General features: G+C 40.2%; 2 protein-coding genes across 2 annotated transcripts; one reads left to right on the forward strand and one right to left on the reverse strand.

Annotated features, from left to right (window-relative positions):
- Positions 1-225: 225 nt before the first annotated feature.
- Positions 226-1,048, reverse strand: h2ax1 (H2A.X variant histone family member 1). Its single transcript, XM_079567040.1, has one exon. The coding sequence runs from the start codon at positions 870-872 to the stop codon at positions 486-488; it is 387 nt and encodes a 128-aa protein (XP_079423166.1). The 5' UTR covers positions 873-1,048; the 3' UTR covers positions 226-485.
- Positions 1,049-1,311: 263 nt separating this feature from the next.
- On the forward strand, positions 1,312-17,652 carry LOC306970661 (zona pellucida-like domain-containing protein 1; the record flags this gene model as incomplete). The annotated part of the gene is made up of 13 exons (XM_079566690.1): positions 1,312-1,349; positions 3,927-4,064; positions 5,759-5,858; positions 6,417-6,556; positions 6,842-7,059; positions 8,249-8,433; positions 8,790-8,862; positions 10,336-10,424; positions 10,512-10,592; positions 10,677-10,848; positions 12,689-12,788; positions 12,871-12,891; positions 17,492-17,652. The coding sequence occupies exons 4-13, from the start codon at positions 6,481-6,483 to the stop codon at positions 17,650-17,652; spliced, it is 1,176 nt and encodes a 391-aa protein (XP_079422816.1). The 5' UTR covers positions 1,312-1,349; positions 3,927-4,064; positions 5,759-5,858; positions 6,417-6,480.
- Between the last annotated feature and the right edge of the window lie 2,733 nt (positions 17,653-20,385).

Consider the following 20,385-nt stretch of genomic DNA (forward strand, 5'->3'; position numbering starts at 1 on the left):
TATGAATATTGAGATCAAGCGTAATAGTCTAAAGTGATTTATAATTACTGGTTTAAACGTTTACATTTTACTTGCCGCGTAATACTGTAACTATTATAAAGGTTAGATTGTAATTTCATTTAAAGATTAAAAAAAAAATCTGCATCCTGCTACACTACATGCCCTTTGTGCTGCCTTTGCAGAGTACCCGGATGCAAAACATAAATAGATGACGCCACAACTCTCTGTCCCCGCAGCAAAAAATTTATTGAAACCACGTCACACAAAACACATCATTTAACAGCATCACAAAACGATAACGTCTCCACCACAGTTTGGTCCATTATTAATTTAACGTGGAGACTGCCTCCATTTTGGGGCTGAAACCAAAAGCGAGTGAGCTGCCTATGAAGTCCCAAAACGAAAGGGGCCGAACTGCTCCAGATTTTCAATATGTTTTCGTCAAAACAATCGAGAAATCTTTGTTCTGTCTGTAGACACAGTCATTATTTGCTCTTGGCTGGTTTCTCAGTCTTCTTAGGCAGGAGAACTGCCTGGATGTTGGGCAGTACGCCTCCCTGGGCGATGGTCACACCCCCGAGCAGTTTGTTGAGCTCCTCGTCGTTACGCACGGCCAGCTGCAGGTGACGGGGGATGATCCTGGTCTTCTTGTTGTCTCTGGCAGCGTTTCCTGCCAACTCCAAGATCTCGGCGGTCAAATACTCCAGCACAGCGGCCAGATAGACCGGAGCTCCTGCGCCCACACGCTCCGCATAATTCCCTTTGCGCAGTAGCCTGTGCACTCGGCCCACGGGAAACTGGAGTCCAGCTCTGGAAGAACGAGACTTCGCTTTTGCTCGTGCTTTGCCTCCGGTTTTTCCTCTGCCAGACATTACTGGTACTATCTGACTGAAATCAATAGAAAAATCGACGTTCTTCACGTTCAAATGTGAGATTTACGTAACGACATCCAAGGGAAGAGATATAAGGCTCACGACCTGCTGTGATTGGCGCGTAGAGCGTAAAAGCGAGGCACCAATGGAGTTGCGCGTCTGTCCTTCACCGCGGTCCGCTGGAAGTCAGTCCTCCAATTGCGTACAAGGAACGGCACATTCTCATTTGCGCTGCCAGGTTATATAAACTGGTTTGTCGACAAGAGTAATTCATGCGGTTTGTGCTCAAACAAAACACGGAATAATGAGTAGAAAAACCCGTAGCAAATCAATTTTGTTTTGCACAGCCTCATGGTTTACAGTTTAATGTCGAAATGTTCGTTTCATTTTACATGGATCGTGTTGGAAAAAGTGCTATTAACGCACCACCTCGACCTCACCATCTAGTGGACACAAGGTTGAACAATAGATGACGTTGTAAACATCTTTCATTTTTGAATGTCCCTGTCTTGGCGCATAATGCGCTTTCCACGCAGAGCAGAGGTGTTTACCTTTATAGATTTCAAGCCCGGATAGTAACGCTGCACTAATGCCCACATCCACGAATTTACTGAGAATGTTCACTGAGAACCACGGCAACATCATCACACATGTTGTTATTGTCAGTGGGGAAAATAGACAGTTGAGTGAGCTGGTTTATTAAATCTTTCATGTACAATTATTGAACATATGAGCCAACAGTAATCTATTCATATTTTCTATTATTTCCCCCTCATATTTGTGTAGTAAATTGTCTTATTTTTTTCTTATTTGTGGTTTTATAACATTTATTACATTCACATTGCTCCATGGTGCAGTGTTAATATAATGAGAAAACAAGTAGTCTTGGGAAATAATAACGATAACAGTTTTATGGGATATTACCCTAAAAAGCTCCGAGGTTTTTTAGATTAACACAAAGGAAATTATGGGTAATATTACACAAGCAAACTATTCTTGTGGATATGATTTTGTTACCGAATACAACAAGGAATTACAGTACGCAGGTTTATCGTTCCCTTTTATGTCAACAATGTTTAAGGAAGCAAAGGAAGGTCAGGGGTTCAAATTCCGGCTCCCGCACGTGCACGTTATGTCCTTGTGCAAGACACATGACCAAATTATCTATGTAGACCAGGGGTTCCCAAGCTTTTCAGTCTGTGACCCCCAAAATTAGCAGACCAAAGAGCTGGGATCCCTAATGTAAAATATAATTGGTGTTTATAATAAATTCAGGCATACATTTTAAATCTGCTTTGTTGAAGGAGATTGTACTTCTAGAAATGGAATTCAATTTATCTTGTCCTCCTTTAGAATATTGTAAACGGAAATATTTGTGGGGAAAACAGCGTGCATCAAATGATAAAACATTCGTATCAATTTTATGAACTTTCAGGCTATTTTTCTGGCATTTTTGTGAAAGTGACCCTGAAAAGTGACCCTGCAAGTTATGAAATGTGCCTATAAACTTGTTCCTGTAAAGAATTTGGATCCTACAAATATATTAGGAAAGTTACGAATGAATTTGGACACAACTATCATTAAAATTTAGTGGCTTCCCCTTTCATTGTTTGCAATCAAAACATATAGGGCCTTTAATGTCTTCTGATATATGTTTTATATTTGACTTGATTAAAAAAAAATATGTATTGCTTTCAATCCAAAATACATCCCGACCTAGTTTGGACCGGTTTAGAGCAGTTTTGGGCTGGTTGGAACCGGTTTAGAGCAGTATTGGAATGGTCTGAACTGGCTTAGAGCAGTTTTAGACTGGTTTAGACCAGATTTGGACTGGGCTATGCTGGTTTTGACAGGTTTAGAGCTGTTTTTTCATTGTTGTGAATTTATTAAAAAATATACTGTCCCAAAAACATCTCGCGGCGCCCATCACAGTGTCTCGCAACCACCCGAGGGGACCTGGCCCCCACTTTGGGAACCCCTGATGTAGACCATTCACAGGCTGAATAAACCTGCTTTATAAATGGGTACTATTTGCCCAAGAATGGGGCTTATTCACCACAACTGCCTCTAAAATCCTGCACTGTCACTCAAAAATGTGTTACTTCGGGTCCGAATTGCCGTCATGCACGAGCTTAAAGGGATATTTCAGGATTTTTGACATAGGACCTCATTTCCTAGTTATCCAGAGTGTTGCTGGTACCTGGAGATATTTTTTTGTAATTCATGCAGTTCTTATGTTTGAAGAGTTTCGTGGCGCTAGGCTAATGCAAAGCTAGCACATTTCTATGGTATCAGCTAGCCTGCATTAAAAACAGTCTGACCCGCTCCACAGTGCACCTGAGGCAAATCACTTATAACACCAGACTAACCATATAAATGTCTGTGTCGATAGAATAATTTTTGGAATATAACTGACCTTGCATCACATGAATTATCGCATTTTGAGGGACTATTTTCTATCTCTTCCACTGCGTAGCTTATACAAACACGAAGCAGATGCTGCTCAAATTTAAGGTATTTTAAATGCAAAATGGTTAAAATTATTCTATCGACACAGACATTTATATGGTTAGTCTGGCGTTATAAGTGATTTGCCTCAGGTGCTCTGTGGAGTGCGTAAGACTGTTTTTAATGCAGGCGAGCTGATACCATATAAATGTGCTAGCCTTGCATTAGCCTAGCGCCACGAAACTCTTCAAACATAAGAACTGCATGAACTACAAAAAAATATCTCCAGGTACCAGCAACTCTAGGAAATGAGGCCCTATGTCAAAAATCCTGAAATATCCCTTTAATATAGAGACTGCAGTTACGCATAAGACCTGAGGTGGCAGTAGTGAGTATAAAATGACCAATTTGCATCTAGTCTCTTTAGGCTTTTTTTTTTATTCACAAGGAAACATTTTATAATCAAATATCCCATTCGTCTGCTGGGATTAGGAAAGTGAGAGGAGAGTCTCTTTCAAACACACTTAGGTCTTGAATAGAGGGACAGACTGACTGATTGACTGACAGTGAGCTTCCTCTCACCGGGCTCATCTTCTCTGGTCTCAGGGTTCCTGCAGGAGGTGTGTGGTTCAGGTGACGCAGCCGGTGTGGGACGTTTTGTTCGCACGGTGTGACTGACTCTGGGAGGCTGAGATGCTGAACGGGAGACCTAATTTCTCCACAAAAGACGCTCGCCCCCGGCAGGTGAGGGGACATGAGACAGACGAGTCATTATTAATGTATCCAGCAGAACAGTTCACCTTGTAGGATGCTCTTACGTAAATAAAAGGCCAACGTCAAGCAGCAACAAAGAAGAAGCTGCAACATGATATCATAACAACAGCGTGGTTTTTTATAAGTAGTGTCATTTTCAATGTTTGCTAATAAATCTTAAGAAGCTGGTTTATATTTCTAAAACACCATTTCTACTGTTGCTGCTGTATAAGCTCTCCACCAAAAATATGTTGCTTGATCCAAGAACAGGTGTTAAAGGTGTTTTATGCAACTTTTTAATCCGAAAAAAAAAGTTGTGCGTATTTGACCTTGTAGTGACCCAGTGGCTGTGTGAGTGGCGCCTTTTAGTTTCCGTCATTGTGGTCTCTACAATTCTCTAGGATCGATTGATTTGTAGGTTTTCTGGTGAGAGGGTCCGCCCGCAGTGAAAACCTTCCTAACAATTGATCCTGGAGCGTCCCAGAGACCACTGTGATGGAAAGTAAAGGCGCCGTGCTGACCACTCATTCAGCCGCTGAGTCACTACAAGGTCAAATACACACAAATATCAACTTTTTTTTTCCACATAAAAAGTTGCATAATGCACCTTTAACGTAGGATGAAGCAGGCAATTTGGCAAATGCATCGAGCAGTGTGTTGGTGGTTTTCAGCATAGTGATATAGCATGTAGGTTTTTACATCAGATGCCATTCAAGGAGTGACCTGACCTCCATGCCCCCTCACTTATTAGGGCTTTAATGGACACAGGCACAGATATCTTTGGGCACTGGAATTTAATTTACTTTTTTTTTTTGGTAACACTTTATAATAAGTACAAGTTGATACATACCTGTCTGGTCTGTGTGCGTGCCTGTGGAAGAGCTTGGTTGCTTCTAACTTCACCCCGTTTGGAGCCATAGGAATATACTGGGAGAGACCAAATGCTAACAACGTCTTTGTTTTTTTTGCATGACTGAGGGCACACAGTTCTTCCATACTGTGATATGTTCTTATCTGAGCTTAGACGAGTTGATTCGTACCTGTCTGGTCTTTGTGCCCGTGGAAGAGCTTGGTAGCTTTCAACTTCACCCCCGTTTGGAGCTATAGGAATACATTGGAAGAGGCTAAACGCTAACAACATCTTTGGTCTTTTTGTGTGACTGAGGGAAAACACAAAGACCAGACAGGTACAAATCAACTCGTCTAAGCTCAGGTAAGAACATATCTCTGTATGTAAAAACGGTGAACTATTCCTTTAACACTGTGACTAACACTTAATAACGACTTAACTACTACAGTTAATGCCTAACTCATAATGAATAGTTCTTCACATACTTACACTTATTCATTGTTAATTTGTCATTTCATAGTAGTCGTTAGCTAGTCAAACTTAACAAATACATTTTTCATGATGAATTAAGTGTTAACTCATAATTTATTAAGGCTAAATGAGGTGTAGTTATTATAAAGTGTTACCGTTTTTGAACATTTAACGTCATAATGATACTAACCCTTATCCCATCAAGCTAAGTAAATTATTAAACCATGAAAAACGTGACATGTGCACTTAAACCATCATTTTCAAATAGTAATTTACATTTCAGCACTTCGGCTATGTTTAGTTTGGCACATTGTTAAGTGAATGACCAACTTTTTAAGAATAACACACTTTTTTTTCCTGAAAGGGTCTGATTGTCCTTGCTTTGTTGAGTTTCTGACAGATGATCTGACTTTGGGATGCACATAGCCAGCCTCCCTCAGCTCCACTCCTGCCAGAGGCCTGAGGTGAGTTTTTTCCTCTGTTTTTTTTTTTGTGGATGCAAATCAGGTCAGTATATAAAGGGGTAGAGGCTAAGGCTAAACGCACAGAGGGGCAATTCACTGGGGAGCAGCAGCAGGTGAACTAGAACTATGGCCGGCAACACAAGGTAAGATGCAATGGATTTTACTGGCTTTGTGATTCACCATTTGATCATTTAAGAAAGCTATATTTCATGAAAGACTATACAGATTTACAGATTGTAAAGATGTAAACACATTAATATCAATATTGTCCATACAGTTCTCTGTTTTGTGTGTTGTTCAATATATTGAGAGAAATGTATGCTTTGAATCTGGGGCAGTGGTTCAATCAACAGAAACCGTATAAAAACACAACCTGAGCCCCACTTTTTAGGATTATTATATGCGTATCCACCAATACTTTGAGGGAAATTACTATGGCAAAGTCTGTTTTAGTTTGGGTTGTGACTTCCATCTTCGGGTGATGGTGGGTCACAAAGTCATAGTTGATAACCACTGGTCCACTGAATAATTTGTGATATTTGTTTGTTTGTGTTTTAGCCCAAGTAAAGCATTATGGCGGGTCATCTTGTTTTGCCATTTTGCCCAAATAACCCTCGCCCAAATGCGATTCAGCGATGTTTTCTCTAAGACTAATGTGGCTCAGCTTTGCATAGGAGATAAAACATTCAGGACTCCAGGTCAGTAACAAAAGATGCCTTTAGTCTTGAATATTGTCTTACTTCTCACCCACTCCCCTCTTTTTAACACCTTCACAATACTATAGTCGCCTGAGGGTATATGGCCTCTCTTTACTGTCTTCCTTGTGTCTGCTTCCCTTATGTGTGAATATAAAAAAGACATTTAAACGCAGTCCACTGAGCAAGTGTCACACAAAATGTACTATATTCTCTTAAGATGAATATAGTACATTTTGAATATAGTACATGAGTGAAAAGCTGATACATGTTTCAACCCCTCTCCAGACAACTCTGACATGAACGTTACCTGTGGCTCTGATAAGGTCTACCTGACCATGCTCCTGTGCCCCATTTATTTCAACGGATTCAATGAGACGATGATGTTCCTGAACTCCCAACACACAAACCCGGCGTGTAAAGGCGAACCTGACTGGGACGCCAAGCCACCGGTGCTGAGATTCAACATCAGCATCACGTCGCGTGAGTGTGGCAGCGTTTTAAAGGTAGGTTCTCACAGAGTTATATGAAGTATGTGAGAGACATGTTAGCGGGCGTCACACTGTTCAATAGACCTGTATCATTTAATGAGACAGTGGATGATAAAATGCGCCAGATTTACAGGATTCTTTAGGATTCGCTTCAGCCGGCAGTAATTGTGTAAGGATTTTATTATACACTGGAAAGAAAAGTCGCCACAAGAGAAAAGGTCACCCACTGTAATGTTTTGTTGGACCGCTTTCAGTAAGCTTCTGCAATGTCAAAAGATCTGGTGATTGTGATGGGAGAGTGTGGCCACAGCACAAAGCCTTCTCCAGCACATCCCAAATATTCTCAATATGGTTAATAATAAGAATAATACATTTTATTTGTAATGCACTTTTCATTCAGTGAATCTGAGAGTGCTACAAGAAAACACACACATTTAAAAACATCAACAATTACAAGCTTTCTTAAAAAGGAATGTTTTCATTTCAGCTTTAAAAGAGTCCAGGTTTTGTATTTCTCTCAGCTCCACGGGGAGGCTGTTCCAAAGCCTTGGTGCAGCAGAACAGGTTCGGCGCTTGGTAGTAGGAACATGAAGGTGGAGGCTACTGGATGACCTGAGCGTGCGGGTGGAGGGTTTCCGTGATATGAGTTCTTGCAGGTATTGTGGAGCGTGACCAGTGATGCATTTATGGGTGAGCAGCAGGATTTTGTAATCGATCCGGGCAGAAACTAGGAGCCAGTGCAGTGAAAACAGAATGGGTGTGATGTGGTCATACTTCCTGGCTTGCACAAGGTTAAGATCTGGACTCTGTGTTGGCCTATCTCATGCTCCCTGAAAGACTCCAATGAACCCTGGCATTGTCATCTTGGAATATGCCTGTGCCATCAGGGAAGAAGAAATCCATTCAGCTGATCTCATTCTTTCAAAGTGTTGCTGAACCTTGACCTGACCAACTGCTGCAACCCCAGATAAGTTAAATCCAGGTGGCGACTTATTTGGGGGATCAGGCGGTGTATTTGTGCAGCATCTTATACTGTGATGCTGTGGTGTACAACACTCTCTTTTATGGCTCCCTCAAAGCAAATGAAACACCTCCATGGCGAGTAAGTAAAGACATCCTATGAGAACCCGTGGTGAAATTGCCTGCGCTCTCTTCTATTCATCGGATTCAAAAATCAAAAGTTGTGTGCCCCTGTGTTTTGCAGGTGGTAAACGAGACGGGGACGGGGGATTTCGCGCATTTCTCCATGGTGCAGTTCATCAACATCTCCGGCAAAGTCTGCTCCAAGGACCCGTCCAACGGCGCCATCACGTACTTTGAGGAGGCCATGTACTTGTTCTCCTGCCGCTACTCACTGCAGTACCTGATCAGCAACACCAAGATGAATGTGTAAGTCGTGATAAAGCGAATGAGAAGATTAGTTTGTGTAAGTGTAATGATCCTTCTAGAATTGAAAACATGCAATTGAAACGACATGGTAATGCTGTGAGGAAAGCTTGATGGGATATGTTCTACATAGTGGGCAAGTTTCTGTTTTCATTATAAAAAGGAGTCTGAAAAGTATCATGAGCGTGTACATTAGAGGTGATCAGGTGTCGGTGCTGTGTCCTGAGAGGTGTGCATTTCTTTTAGGTATAGTCTCACAGCTGCTCTTTTCTGTATGCTCAGTATGTATCGTGTGAATAATGACCTGCTTGTGGGAAAACTTGGATTTCCCCCGCCTTCAACCTGTCTCCTCCCAACAGGTCGGGGGTCACGCTGGCAGTCAAAGACACCAATGGGAGTTTCCTCAGCACGCTTGACATGCAGCTGTATGCGGTAAGACAGATTTACTTTAAACAAGGCCGTTTGTTCACTGATTCAGTTCACAACGGCACTTCTTCACTGGTTTCCTAATGTTTTTAGGATTTACTTGATATTTAATCCATCCATGGGCAGGTGCCTCGTTATTTGTCTGAATTGGGGTTATTAAACCAGGCATGTTCAAACTTTTCAGACTGGGACCTCCCAAAATTACCAAGCAAACCATACGGGACCTGTAAAAACATATAATGTAGATCATATTAAACAAAAGAAAAAGTAAAAATCTGACTTCATTTCAAGAATTATATTGAATATTTTTTATATCATTGAATATCTTGGGACACCCAGCTCAGTGTTTCGACCCCCTAGAGCAGTGGTTCCAAACCTTTGTCTCTGACCCTTTAGTGGTACTCTGTGGACCATGGGTTATTTAGAAGGCAGTCACTTAAAATAACTATTTGTAAGTAAAAAAAACAATGAACAATGTTGCCACAGATTACTTTTTCAGTAATCTGATTGCAGATTTAAAAAGTATTTTAGCTACTTTACTGATTGCTCTATTTTAAAAGTAACAAAGTTAGATTACAAGTTACAAAAGAAAAAAGAAAAAAACAAGGCACTCCTCCCACATCATAATTCTCTATTTACATTTAAAAAGCTTTTATTGTGCTGGGCTGATGAGTGTAAAAATCTTTAGAACATAATGCTGGTTTTCTTCCGTGCGTATCGGCTCCAAACAAGCAAGAAGTGAGGACCAGCGACTTGTCTCCTCTTTTTATAGAGGAGTGATTGGGAACTCAGAACATGTGGTGATCAGAGGGCGTGGCCGCTCAATTATCTGAGGAGACTCCCTCCTAATTGGATGACGTCACTCAAGAAAGAAAAAAATACAAAACAGATTAAAAATGATAATAAAAATCCAGGGTATGCGGTAGCCTTTAGATTATAAATAAACCAAGTTTCCCTTTGAAGTAACAGTTTTAGTTGGTCTCCTCCTCTGCTGTGTTTCTGTATTTGCTCCAAACCCTTAGATTATAAGTTACTTTCTTAGTTACATCAATCCGCTGCCAACATCCCCTACCCCGCCTCAAAATGCAAACAACAACCGGTTTTGCCAATACTCACGTTATTGGAAGTGTCATTTAACACCAGCATCAACAAAGCTGCCACAGATTCAGAGGAGTGACGTATTTCCATCTCTCTTCTCCTCTATTATTGTCTACTTGTCAAGGCTGAAAATGTGGCTTGTCGCATACATTACGTCCACATGATTAATATTAGTATTACCGTGTTTTTATTGTTGTTTTTTGATTGGCGCACTGAGTTGCCTTGTGTGGGAAATGTACGGAATAAATAAACTTGCCTTGCCATTGTTATTATTCTAGTTTATTTAGTAATTAATATAACTGTGTCTGACTCATAGTGTTTCAAAGCTTTTATTGATAAACCTGACATTGACCAAGTTCTTTCCTGTATATTCTTTCCTAGGACCAACTGTACGAAACGGTCCTCGGGATGCCAATCTATCTAAAAACTAGAGTTTTTGTTCAAGTGAAAGCCTCAAATTTAACAGATCGGTAAGTGCTCAATCCAGCTTTGGAAACTTTAGTTTCAGTTTGTTTATATGTCACACCATGCTCTGAGCGAGTTATTCTTTGCAACAGGTTCTATGTACTTCTTGATCGATGCTATGCCACATCGTTGCCTATTTATATCGAGAATGCACACTTCGACCTCTTTGTTGGGTGAGTCATTTAATAGGGATTTTATTTTTTCTCTAAATAATACAATTTTGTCGCCATGTCCCTGAAGTTCTGGCTGTTTCTTAGGTGTAATCATGACGGTCAGACCCTCATGGAAGTCAATGGTAAGAGGCAGGTTGCCCGTTTCTCCTTCGAGGCTTTCCGATTTACCGAAGCCACCAACATGAGCATCTCCACATACTACGTGCACTGTGCCACCAGGCTGTGTGTGAAAGACATCTGCCCCAGCCTCGTCGAGGTCAGCAAATGAACACTGACACTTCTATAAAGCCACATGTAAAACAATAATGTGGAACAATAATCTTTCTATGTGCCACCTTTATCAACCACTCATATCTAGAATCATGTATCTTTTCCCACAATTTCAAGGTTAAGGTTCAAGCGACAGTGGCTCGTGGTTTGTGTAATCGTAGGCCGTCATCTGTACTTTGTAGAAGAAGAAAAAGCTTTGTCAACAACTATAGATCATTAGTTGCTGACAAGGCTTCTTGGAGGGGTTGATGACACAGATTGGAAGCCTTGCTTAAGTCAGTCTACCCCAGGGCAGCTGTTGAAGCAAAAGTATCAGAGAGTTAGGGTTAGGGTTAGGTTTAGGGTCAGGGGTTGGGGTTATGATTAGTGTTAGCGACAGCAAATAAAGGGTTAGGGTCACACAGATCTTACACTTAGAAACTAGAAGGTCTTGGATTTCAAATGAGGTATCACTCTGGCACATGTAGGCTGTAAATTCCTGTCAATAGGCTTTGAGATTTGGATATGTGTAATTGCTAACCCTAATTCTAATCCTAACCCTAAAGTGGCAGATAACAGGTTAAGGTTATGGTTAAGGTTAGCACCAGGTTTTACGATCAGGGGACTAAATACTAAAATTGCCAGATCAGAAAAGAAACTTAAAAAAAAAAGGCCACATGTCTAATATTCAGTTGAACCGCTTTTCACCTTTAGCTTTGATTACAGCACATTCACTGTGGCATTGTTTTGATCAGCTTCTGCAAAAGATGTTGTATTGACGATGGGAGAGTGTGACCACTGCACGAAGCCTTCTCCAGCACATCCCAAAGATTCTCAATGGGGTTAAGATCTGGACTCTGCGGTGGCCATGTGTGAAATGTCTCTTTGCACTGATGGCTCACACGCCCTGACATATTATTAATAGACCGTCATTCCTCACTCCTCCCCATTTACCACAATGGTGATGATGAAGGGGAAATCATGGCGGGTTCACAGACTCCTCCTCCCCAGCTCTGACGAAGCATGTTCCTAAAAAGGGCATAAGGGGCGGGATCTTCACTGTAGACTCCGCCCTTGTGTGACGTGTAGTTCGGTTTTAGCTCCAATGCTAACAGTCCGGCCATCATTAGATTTCTAAAAGGTTTCTTACGGTCCCTGTAATTGCACCTAACCCAGCGTTATCACATCTAGCTGTAGAAAGTTCCCAAAAATTAGGCACCTGGCTCTAAAGTTGTTATTAAGATGTCTAAAGTGCAATGCTTTCCAATGGGGGGCTCGGGGGAGGGAAGTTTGCATCGGAGGGCCGATTTTCATCATTCCCTAAACACCAAGGGCCGAACCTCACCAGTGTAGCCTAAAGTTAAGAACCATTTCTTTCTAAAGCGGTTCTAAAGTGGTCTGGCTTCAAGACCCAACAACCCAATCATATTAATTTTAACAGACTCCAGTGTGTTTCCGTGTAGTTTCAGATGGAAAATTTTGAAAAAAAAAGTTCCCTATAGGCTTGCGACCCACTTTTGAGTCCCGACCCACCAGTTGAGAATCACTGTTTTACATTATATATGACCAAGTGGGATGTTCTGTAAGGACATTTTAAAAACTCACTATAAGGAGACACTATTTCTCGCATTTTTTGAGTACTTTAACAGGTATTTGATCCCTTATTTGCATACTAATATTTCTCAAAATCATATTGGGGGCCAGAGGTTCTGTGCTGGAGGGGCCTGTCGTTGCTCTTGATACTTTAAAACGCATGAATTGGGGGAACATACACAACATCTTCTTAACATCTTTCCAAAATCCCCTGACACTTTGCGAGCTGCAGACTGACGTTGATTCACTTTCAGGACTGTTCAGCGAGGAAGAGGCGCGGCGTGAGCGACCCCGACTCCGTGAGCGACGTGGCCACAGTCACATCGGGGCCCATCACCATAAACATAGAGAACGGTACGGAGCGGTTCCCACATCACAGCCGGTATCAGCTTTTACGCACCCAGAGTTTTGACCAAATGTCGCTCTTCTCTCACAGGTTATCTGCTCCCGGGCGATGGTAAGCACACAGGATGTCTGACAAGGGCTGTCTCTATGTTTACACGCAGAAACAGAAGCAGCTGATATGATTGATAATGAAAGAGGGTCAATTTACTTCCTTATGTCCACACATTATGAACTGTTCTCAACCCATCGGCCTAACTGATGTCAAAGCCTGATCAGAAGTCATTAATGAAATAGTTTAGAATGAAAACTAATATAAAAGTGACTTCTGATCCAAATGTTAAAACATATTCAGTTTTTTCTGCTTATTGCTTATTCTATCGGCCACTAAACATCATCTAATAATTTGTTTTTTATGGAGAAACTTCAGAAATTAACTAACTTAACTAGCTTTAAAGGGGCTAGATGCAAGTTGGTCATTTTATGCTCACTGCTGCCACCTCAGGTCTTATGCGTAACTGCAGCTTCTATATTAAGCTCGGACCGAATTAACACCTTTTTGAGTGACAGTGCAGTATTTTAGAGGCAGTTGTGGTGAACAGGTCTGAGCTCATTCTACACATTAGGACATGGCTGGAACATGTAGGGGGAGGAAAATACATAATTTTAACAAGACATTTAAAGTCCCTTTAAGGTTCGATTATCAATTGTGTCTAAACCGAACCGACTATTTTGTCTTACATGACAACAAACCAAAAACCTCTTTAAATTCACTCTGCTGCTGTATTTGCTGTATTTCATCAACTATAGTCAAGTAGAAAAGGAACAGGCCACCGTTTTTACAAACTGAGATATGTTCTTACCTGAGCTTAGACGAGTTCATCGCAATCGGGGAGTTCAGCTTCCCGATTGCCTTGTATATGTTATTAGCATTTGGCCTCTCCCAGCATGTTCCTATAGCTCCAAACGGGGGTGAAGTTGGAAGCTACCACGCTCTTCCACAGGCACAAAGACCAGACAGGTACGTATCAACTCGTCTAAGCTCAGGAAAGAACATAGTGGAAAAACGGTGGCCTGTTCCTTTAAAGGGACTATGTGGAGTTTAAAAATGTTTTCCTCCCCCTACATGTTTCACCAATGTCCTAAGGTGTAGAATGAGCCCAGACATATTCACCACAACTGCCTCTAAAATCCTGCACTGTCACTCAAAAAGGTGTTAATTCGGGTCCGAAGTGCCGTCATGCACGAGCTTAATATAGAAGGTGCACTTACAAGTATGGCCTGAGGTGGCAGTGGTGAGTATAAAATGGCTAACTTGCATCTAGCCCCTTTAAATTGAGATTTTTATTGTCATTGCACGAAACACAACGAAAACCGATCGAGCTCGCATTAGCACTAATCCTCATACACATGAAATCATCAATGATCATAAATAAAAGTTAACTGAAAAAGTACGATCTTCGTCAACCTCCGCCTTAACCAAGTGCGTTTTCTCCAGTTCAGCTTTATCCAAATCTAAAAGGTTACAGCCTATAGGCCAGTGTAACAGCTCATTTGAAAGACCTACGAAACTCATCTAAACAGATCATTTTCATCGTGTTATTGCTGCGTTGTTGTCACTTTTTGGACTTTTCTGTTGCTCTTTTGTGGCTTTTTTCTTGCATTTTTGTCATACATTTTTGACAGTTTTTTGTCACTTTTTTATCACATTTTCATCCCTTTTTTTTCTACTTTTCTATTGCATTTGTGAACAATTTTCGTCCAATTTTTGTCAAATTTGTATCACTTTTTTCTCAGTTTTCTGTTGTGCTTTTGTGGCATTTTTGTTGTGTTTTCACCGTTTTTTGTTACATTTTTGTCACTTTTTCATCGCCTTTTTGTCACGTTTTGCTCTTTTGTTGCATTTTCATCCTTGTTTTCATCTCATTTTGTTGCTCTTTTAACCATTTTTCATGAAGCTTTTAGACTGGAGAAAATGTGCTCGGTTCAGATGGGGGTTAAGAGGTTAAATAAGAATTAAAAAAAAACCATTATCATTATTATTGCTGTTAATAATAATAATACTGGTCATATAAAATCAGGTCATATTCTACGTCATTAAGAGCATATGTTTTTCAAAGCCTTTCTGTGGATGGGCTTGGTTTACAGGTCAGTCGATGATGCGTCCAGTCTCGCCATTGAAAAAAAAACAATTAACATTTACTTCATTATGTTGGAAACCAGGTGAAGGATGAGGTCACCCATTGTAGAGAGTGGCTTGCGTTACCGTCCTGCTTTTAGTTTCTTATAACTCTAAAAAAGAACGGTCACAGCTGGAGGCAATGCAGACTCGAATTACAGAGAGAGGTGTTAGTGAGAACAACGAGGGTCTCACTTTAGAGGGCGCCTTTGCATGCTACCGAGAAAACAACACGATTTTAAAGTCTGTTAAAGATGTGACATTGTGCTGCAGACACTTGGATTAGTATTCAGTTATTTCAGAGAATAGTTTTGGTGTTGATGAGAGTAGTTTTTTGTTTTCATGAGTAATATAGGTTCTGTTATCATGACACTTTTTTGTCACTTTATACCCACCTGGGGGGCGTCTGGGTTTGCAGGGAGGGGGCCAGAGCTTAGTGTAAGAATGGACTGAGGGAGCGAGGCGAGCTGAACCTGTTTTTTGGAGCCAGAGCCATTATCTAAAATAGGGCGAAAATAGAAATTGTGTAAGAATGAAAAGCCTGTGTTCAATAATGACATAAAGAGGGTCAAAAATGTTTCCACTTTCTTATACTACGCCAGAAAGAAGTTGGCAACAATAAGTCCATTCTTAATTTTACAGTTGATTGGTCTGTAAGGTGGCCTGGAACTGCAAAACACATTTACAAGTTTTGAAACAAATTTACAAACAGTGAAAACACATTTACAAGTTTTGAAACAAAAGTATATTTTTTACGGAAAGGGTAGGTACTTTTGTGGGCGGGACTTCCGGTCCTGTTCACAGGGGTTAGACACACAGCACACATGCAAACACAGGGGTCATACACATGTTTGTTGTGTGTATGACCCCTGTGTTTGCATGTGTGCTGTGTGTCTAACCCCTGTGAACAGGACCGGAAGTCCCGCCCCCAAAAGTACCTACCCTTTCCGTAAAAAAAATACATATGTTTCAGAACTTGTAGCTGTGTTTTGCACTTCCAGGCCACCGTAGGTCAGACACATCTGTGCAAAAGCAGGGCAAGCTCATGTATTTATATTTTTACCAAATGATGTAAAACCAGACCTGCATTATCCAAACCTTTGTGGCAGACATGGCCCCATATGCCCTACCGTGAATGCAGCATCTATGACCCAGGCCAGCCCCTCGAACCTGAATCAATCCTAAAAAAAAAAAAAATTCTACTTAAAGGAACAGGCCACCGTTTTTCCATACTGCGATATGTTCTTACCTGAGTTTAGACGAGTTGATACATACCTGTCTGGTGTACGTGCCTGTGAAAGAGCTTGGTCGCTTCTAACTTCAACCTGTTTGGAGCTATAGGAATATACTGGGAGAGGCCAAATGCTAAGCTCAGGTAAGAACATATCTCAGTATGGAAAAATGGTTACCTACTCCTTTAAACTATTGTCAGTTATGGGAACAGACCGCCAGACCTCACTAGTTTAGTTTTTGTGGACAACAAAACCACTGTTTGTACCACAGCGAGGAGTGACCTCCATCTTTGACAAAAATAAATAAATACTCATGACCAGAGGCGGGCAGACTGAAGAGTAATCTTACTCAGGTAGGAGTAAAAGGTAGGGACCCAAATAAATACTAAGTAAAAGTAAAAAAGTACTTCGAGAAAATATTACTGTGGGTACTGTGAATACTGTTTGAGCAAAAAAGTCTGATTTATGTTTCAGTTACGGCATAAGGTTTCAGGAACAAAACATGTATTAATGTGAAAATAATATCATAAAAAAACAAAAACATAGAAAATGTATTTCAAATATATATATATATGAAGAAGAACTACATATATTTTAGGTCGACATGAAGCTTTTGTAAGTTTACACAGTGGCACAACAAACTAAACTAAAAGTACTGAACTACTCTAATAAGTACAGTTTCTTCAGAGGTTACTCAAGTACTTGTACAATTATGCAACTTTTTATGTAAAAAAAAAAAGTTTATATTGACCCAGCGGACGTATTGGTTTTTTGCTTTCCATCCTGGTGGCTCCTATGATGCTTCAGGATCAATTTTACTTCAGATTATTTAGGCTTTCTGGTAGGTTTTTGGACTGGAATGTATATGTAACCATGGATACGGTTCAATCAGCAGTGAGAAAGAAAGAAAGAAAGAAAGAAAGAAAGAAAGAAAGAAAGAAAGAAAGAAAGAAAGAAAGAAAGAAAGAAAGAAAGAAAGAAAGAAAGAAAGAAAGAAAGAAAGAAAGAAAGAAAGAAAGAAAGAAAGAAAGAAAGAAAGAAAGAAAGAAAGAAAGAAAGGAAGGAAAAGAAAAGAAAAGAATTGATCCTGGAGCATCCTACAGGCAATCGGGATGGTAAGTAAAGACACTAAGCTAAACACCCAAGAATCCGCTGGGTCACTGAGAGATCAAACAGTATTTTTATCACCTTTTTATTTACATGAAAAATCAGATAGTGTACCTTTAAAGAAAAGATGGTTGTATCAGATTTACTAATTGCTTTGCGTTCCCATCATAAATAACTCTCATGCTTTTCATTCTCAGGTTTTGGGAAGGCCGCGGACTCAACTGTGGTGGCCGTTTCAGTCATCGCCGGCATCATCGGAGCCATTTGTCTCACTTTAGTCGCGTTTATAGTGTACAACAAATACTACGCTAAAAAGGTGCCTGAGCTGGGAAAGACGATAATGTATCCACGGGACTGACAGCAGCAAGTCCGCGTGTACATATTGTATATACTGAATACTACAACTGTCCAGTGACATAACACCGCATCACTGTGCACCAACTCAGTAAACGAGCACCCCCAAATTTTACATTGAAAATTACTGTTTTTTTTATTCGATTCTTATGTTCAGCTCAGTTTTATCCATCCTGAGCGAGTTGGTGTGCGGTTTCCTGAATTATTGCATGTATTGCTTTGTGTATTTTTTTACTCACATCGAGAATCGTGTTTTGTTGTATGTATATCATAAAACCTGCAACATGAGACCTCCATAAGTCTCATCGTGAGGAAACAGATGAGCGGCCATTTTCTCTCTTGTTCAAGTATTTGTCGAGCAGAACCTCCAGTTATTTATTATCTTAACTGTGTATGACTAATAAATACTGTTTTCATAGAGTCATTTTGTCCTATGAATGTGCTTAAATAATGTGCTTCAAAACTCATCTAAATGGATCTTTTTCCCTGTGTTGTCTTAACCTTTTTCACTGCATATTTGTTACTTTTTCCAAATTTTGCCACTTTTTTGTGGCACTTTTATCGCTTTTTTTTTTTTTCCTTTTTGTGCTATGTTTTCATCACATTTTTGTTATTTTCTTGTTGCTCTTTTGTGGCTTTTTTGTAGTGTTTTCTTCCCCATTTTGATGCTTTTTTCAAGAAGCTTTCAGATTTGGGTAAGGTCAAACTGGAGAAAATGTGCTCGGTTCAGATGGGGTTAAGAGGTTAACCTAAATGCATTACTAGAGCATAAATTAACCGCTAAGGTTTAGGAACCACGGATCATAATTTCTATAAATGTGAACAATCAAGCAAGAGGAAGATGAATGATCTCAAAAAGGCATGCACTGCAAAAAGTATTTAACTAGATCAGCATAAACATCTCAATTTGAGCATAATAATCCAAATTTTAGTTGTTTTGACTAGTTAAGAAGTTCTTGGGCATTTGTCCTAGATTATTTAACTTGTTCTGAGATGTTTCTGACTCGTTTCGATGCATTTCATCCTTAGTTCAGGTCATTTTCTTTGCCAATGGGGTAAGAAAATTGGTCTTATCTCAATTTTACTTTATTTCAAGCAAGATTTACCCTAGAACTGGTCTGAAATGTCCTCAAACAAGCAAAGTAAACTTGGTCCGTTCAGGAAAAGTGTCTAAATGAGTGAAAACCGCTCAAAACAAGATACATTTCCTCAATTCAGGTCATTTAAGCCAATGCTTGATATTTACTTTTTGTAGTGTGGAGCTACAGGTGAGACGTTCCCATAACATAACGTTTTTGGTAACACTTCAGACTATGGCCCCCAAGTTCCATTTGTGGGTACAAGTAACAAGAAAGTAATTACACATGTAAGTACAGGTAAATACACATACATTAAAGTGCGAGGTTTAATAACGTGTACAAAGCGTAATAAAGGTGTACACAATAATGTAGCGTAACAAAGGGTAAAAGGTGTACATAGCGTCTCACTTTAGATTACAGCCCGCGCTGACGTGTAGAGGTATGGTATTATTATGTGCATTAGTTATGCGGTAATTTTCCCGCAATTTATGAAATTAGTATGTCCTTTATAAAGCTGGTACAGCCTATATAACAGACATATTGCACACCTTTATTATAAGTTGTATAGCCTACAGTTGTCACACTTTAGACACCTTTATTAAATCTGGCACTTTAAAGCAGAACTAAGTAACTCGTTGACCTTAATAAATCATTTTCGTGAGTGTTTATGGGATGATTTGGCGATCTTTCATCTCCCCCTGGTGTCTCTGGTCAGAAATCCACACTTGCAGCTTTCCCTGCTCTGATCAGGGTGACCAATACGCACTAATGGAACCAAAGCTAGCGCCACTTTAACAGTGTTTACAGCCAAGTCTCAGAAAAAAACCTCATCTCCATTGTGTAATTGGATGTACAATATCCCTCTCTCCCTTTGTCTTTTCTGTCAGCGTAATATTTACTCTCACAATGAGTAAAAAACCGCAACATGCTACGACACCTGCAGTGGCGCTCTTTGCCTCTAGGGGCATGAGTTACTTAGTACTGCTTTAATCTGTAACTACTTTCTTGTTCCCTCTACCTACACATGGAAGTCGCGGGCTGTAATCTGAAGTGTTACCACGTTTGGTTCACATCTTTTACATTTACAAAACATTAATGTAAAAAGAGGCCAGAGCAAACGATTGGAAACCCTGCAAAGTTTTAACCTCCAAATATGGCAATTATGACAGCTAAGGGCCGTTCTATTCTTGTTTGAGGGATATTTGCCCTTTCTTTCTTACAAAACTCCTCTATAACTAAGAGCTGGCTGGGCAGTTTGTCACGTACTGCTCTTTGGAGGCACATCCACAGATCTTTGTTTTTAAGTAGAGTATGTAACAATTATAACGTACTTGAAGCCATTTGCTTTTTAACACAGAGGGTGTTGTGTCGTCCTTCAGAAATTTGTTGGAAATAAATTGATACCACTCTTTGTTATAGCCACAAATTGTGTATAAATGAACACTGGCGCCTCTGGGACCAAAACTGATCACTTACGCCCCAAGAAAATGGAATCATATTGTTTCAAGGACTCAAACAACATTTTAAAAAAGAGACACTTTTTATTAACAGTTTTAGAAACAACAATATTCATCATAATTTTCATCATTCATTCCATTTACTTAAGTTCCTTTGTCGTCTCGTTTGCGCACACAAGTCCACAGTGCCCTCAGCTCCGA

This window comes from Gobius niger, assembly GCF_951799975.1.
Source record: "Gobius niger genome assembly, chromosome: 11".
Classification (NCBI taxonomy): domain Eukaryota; kingdom Metazoa; phylum Chordata; class Actinopteri; order Gobiiformes; family Gobiidae; genus Gobius; species Gobius niger.

Coding starts and splice junctions, on each gene's coding strand:
- h2ax1 (XM_079567040.1), bottom strand. CDS start 872: ATGTCTGGCAGAGGAAAAACCGGAGGCAAAGCACGAGCAAAAGCGAAG.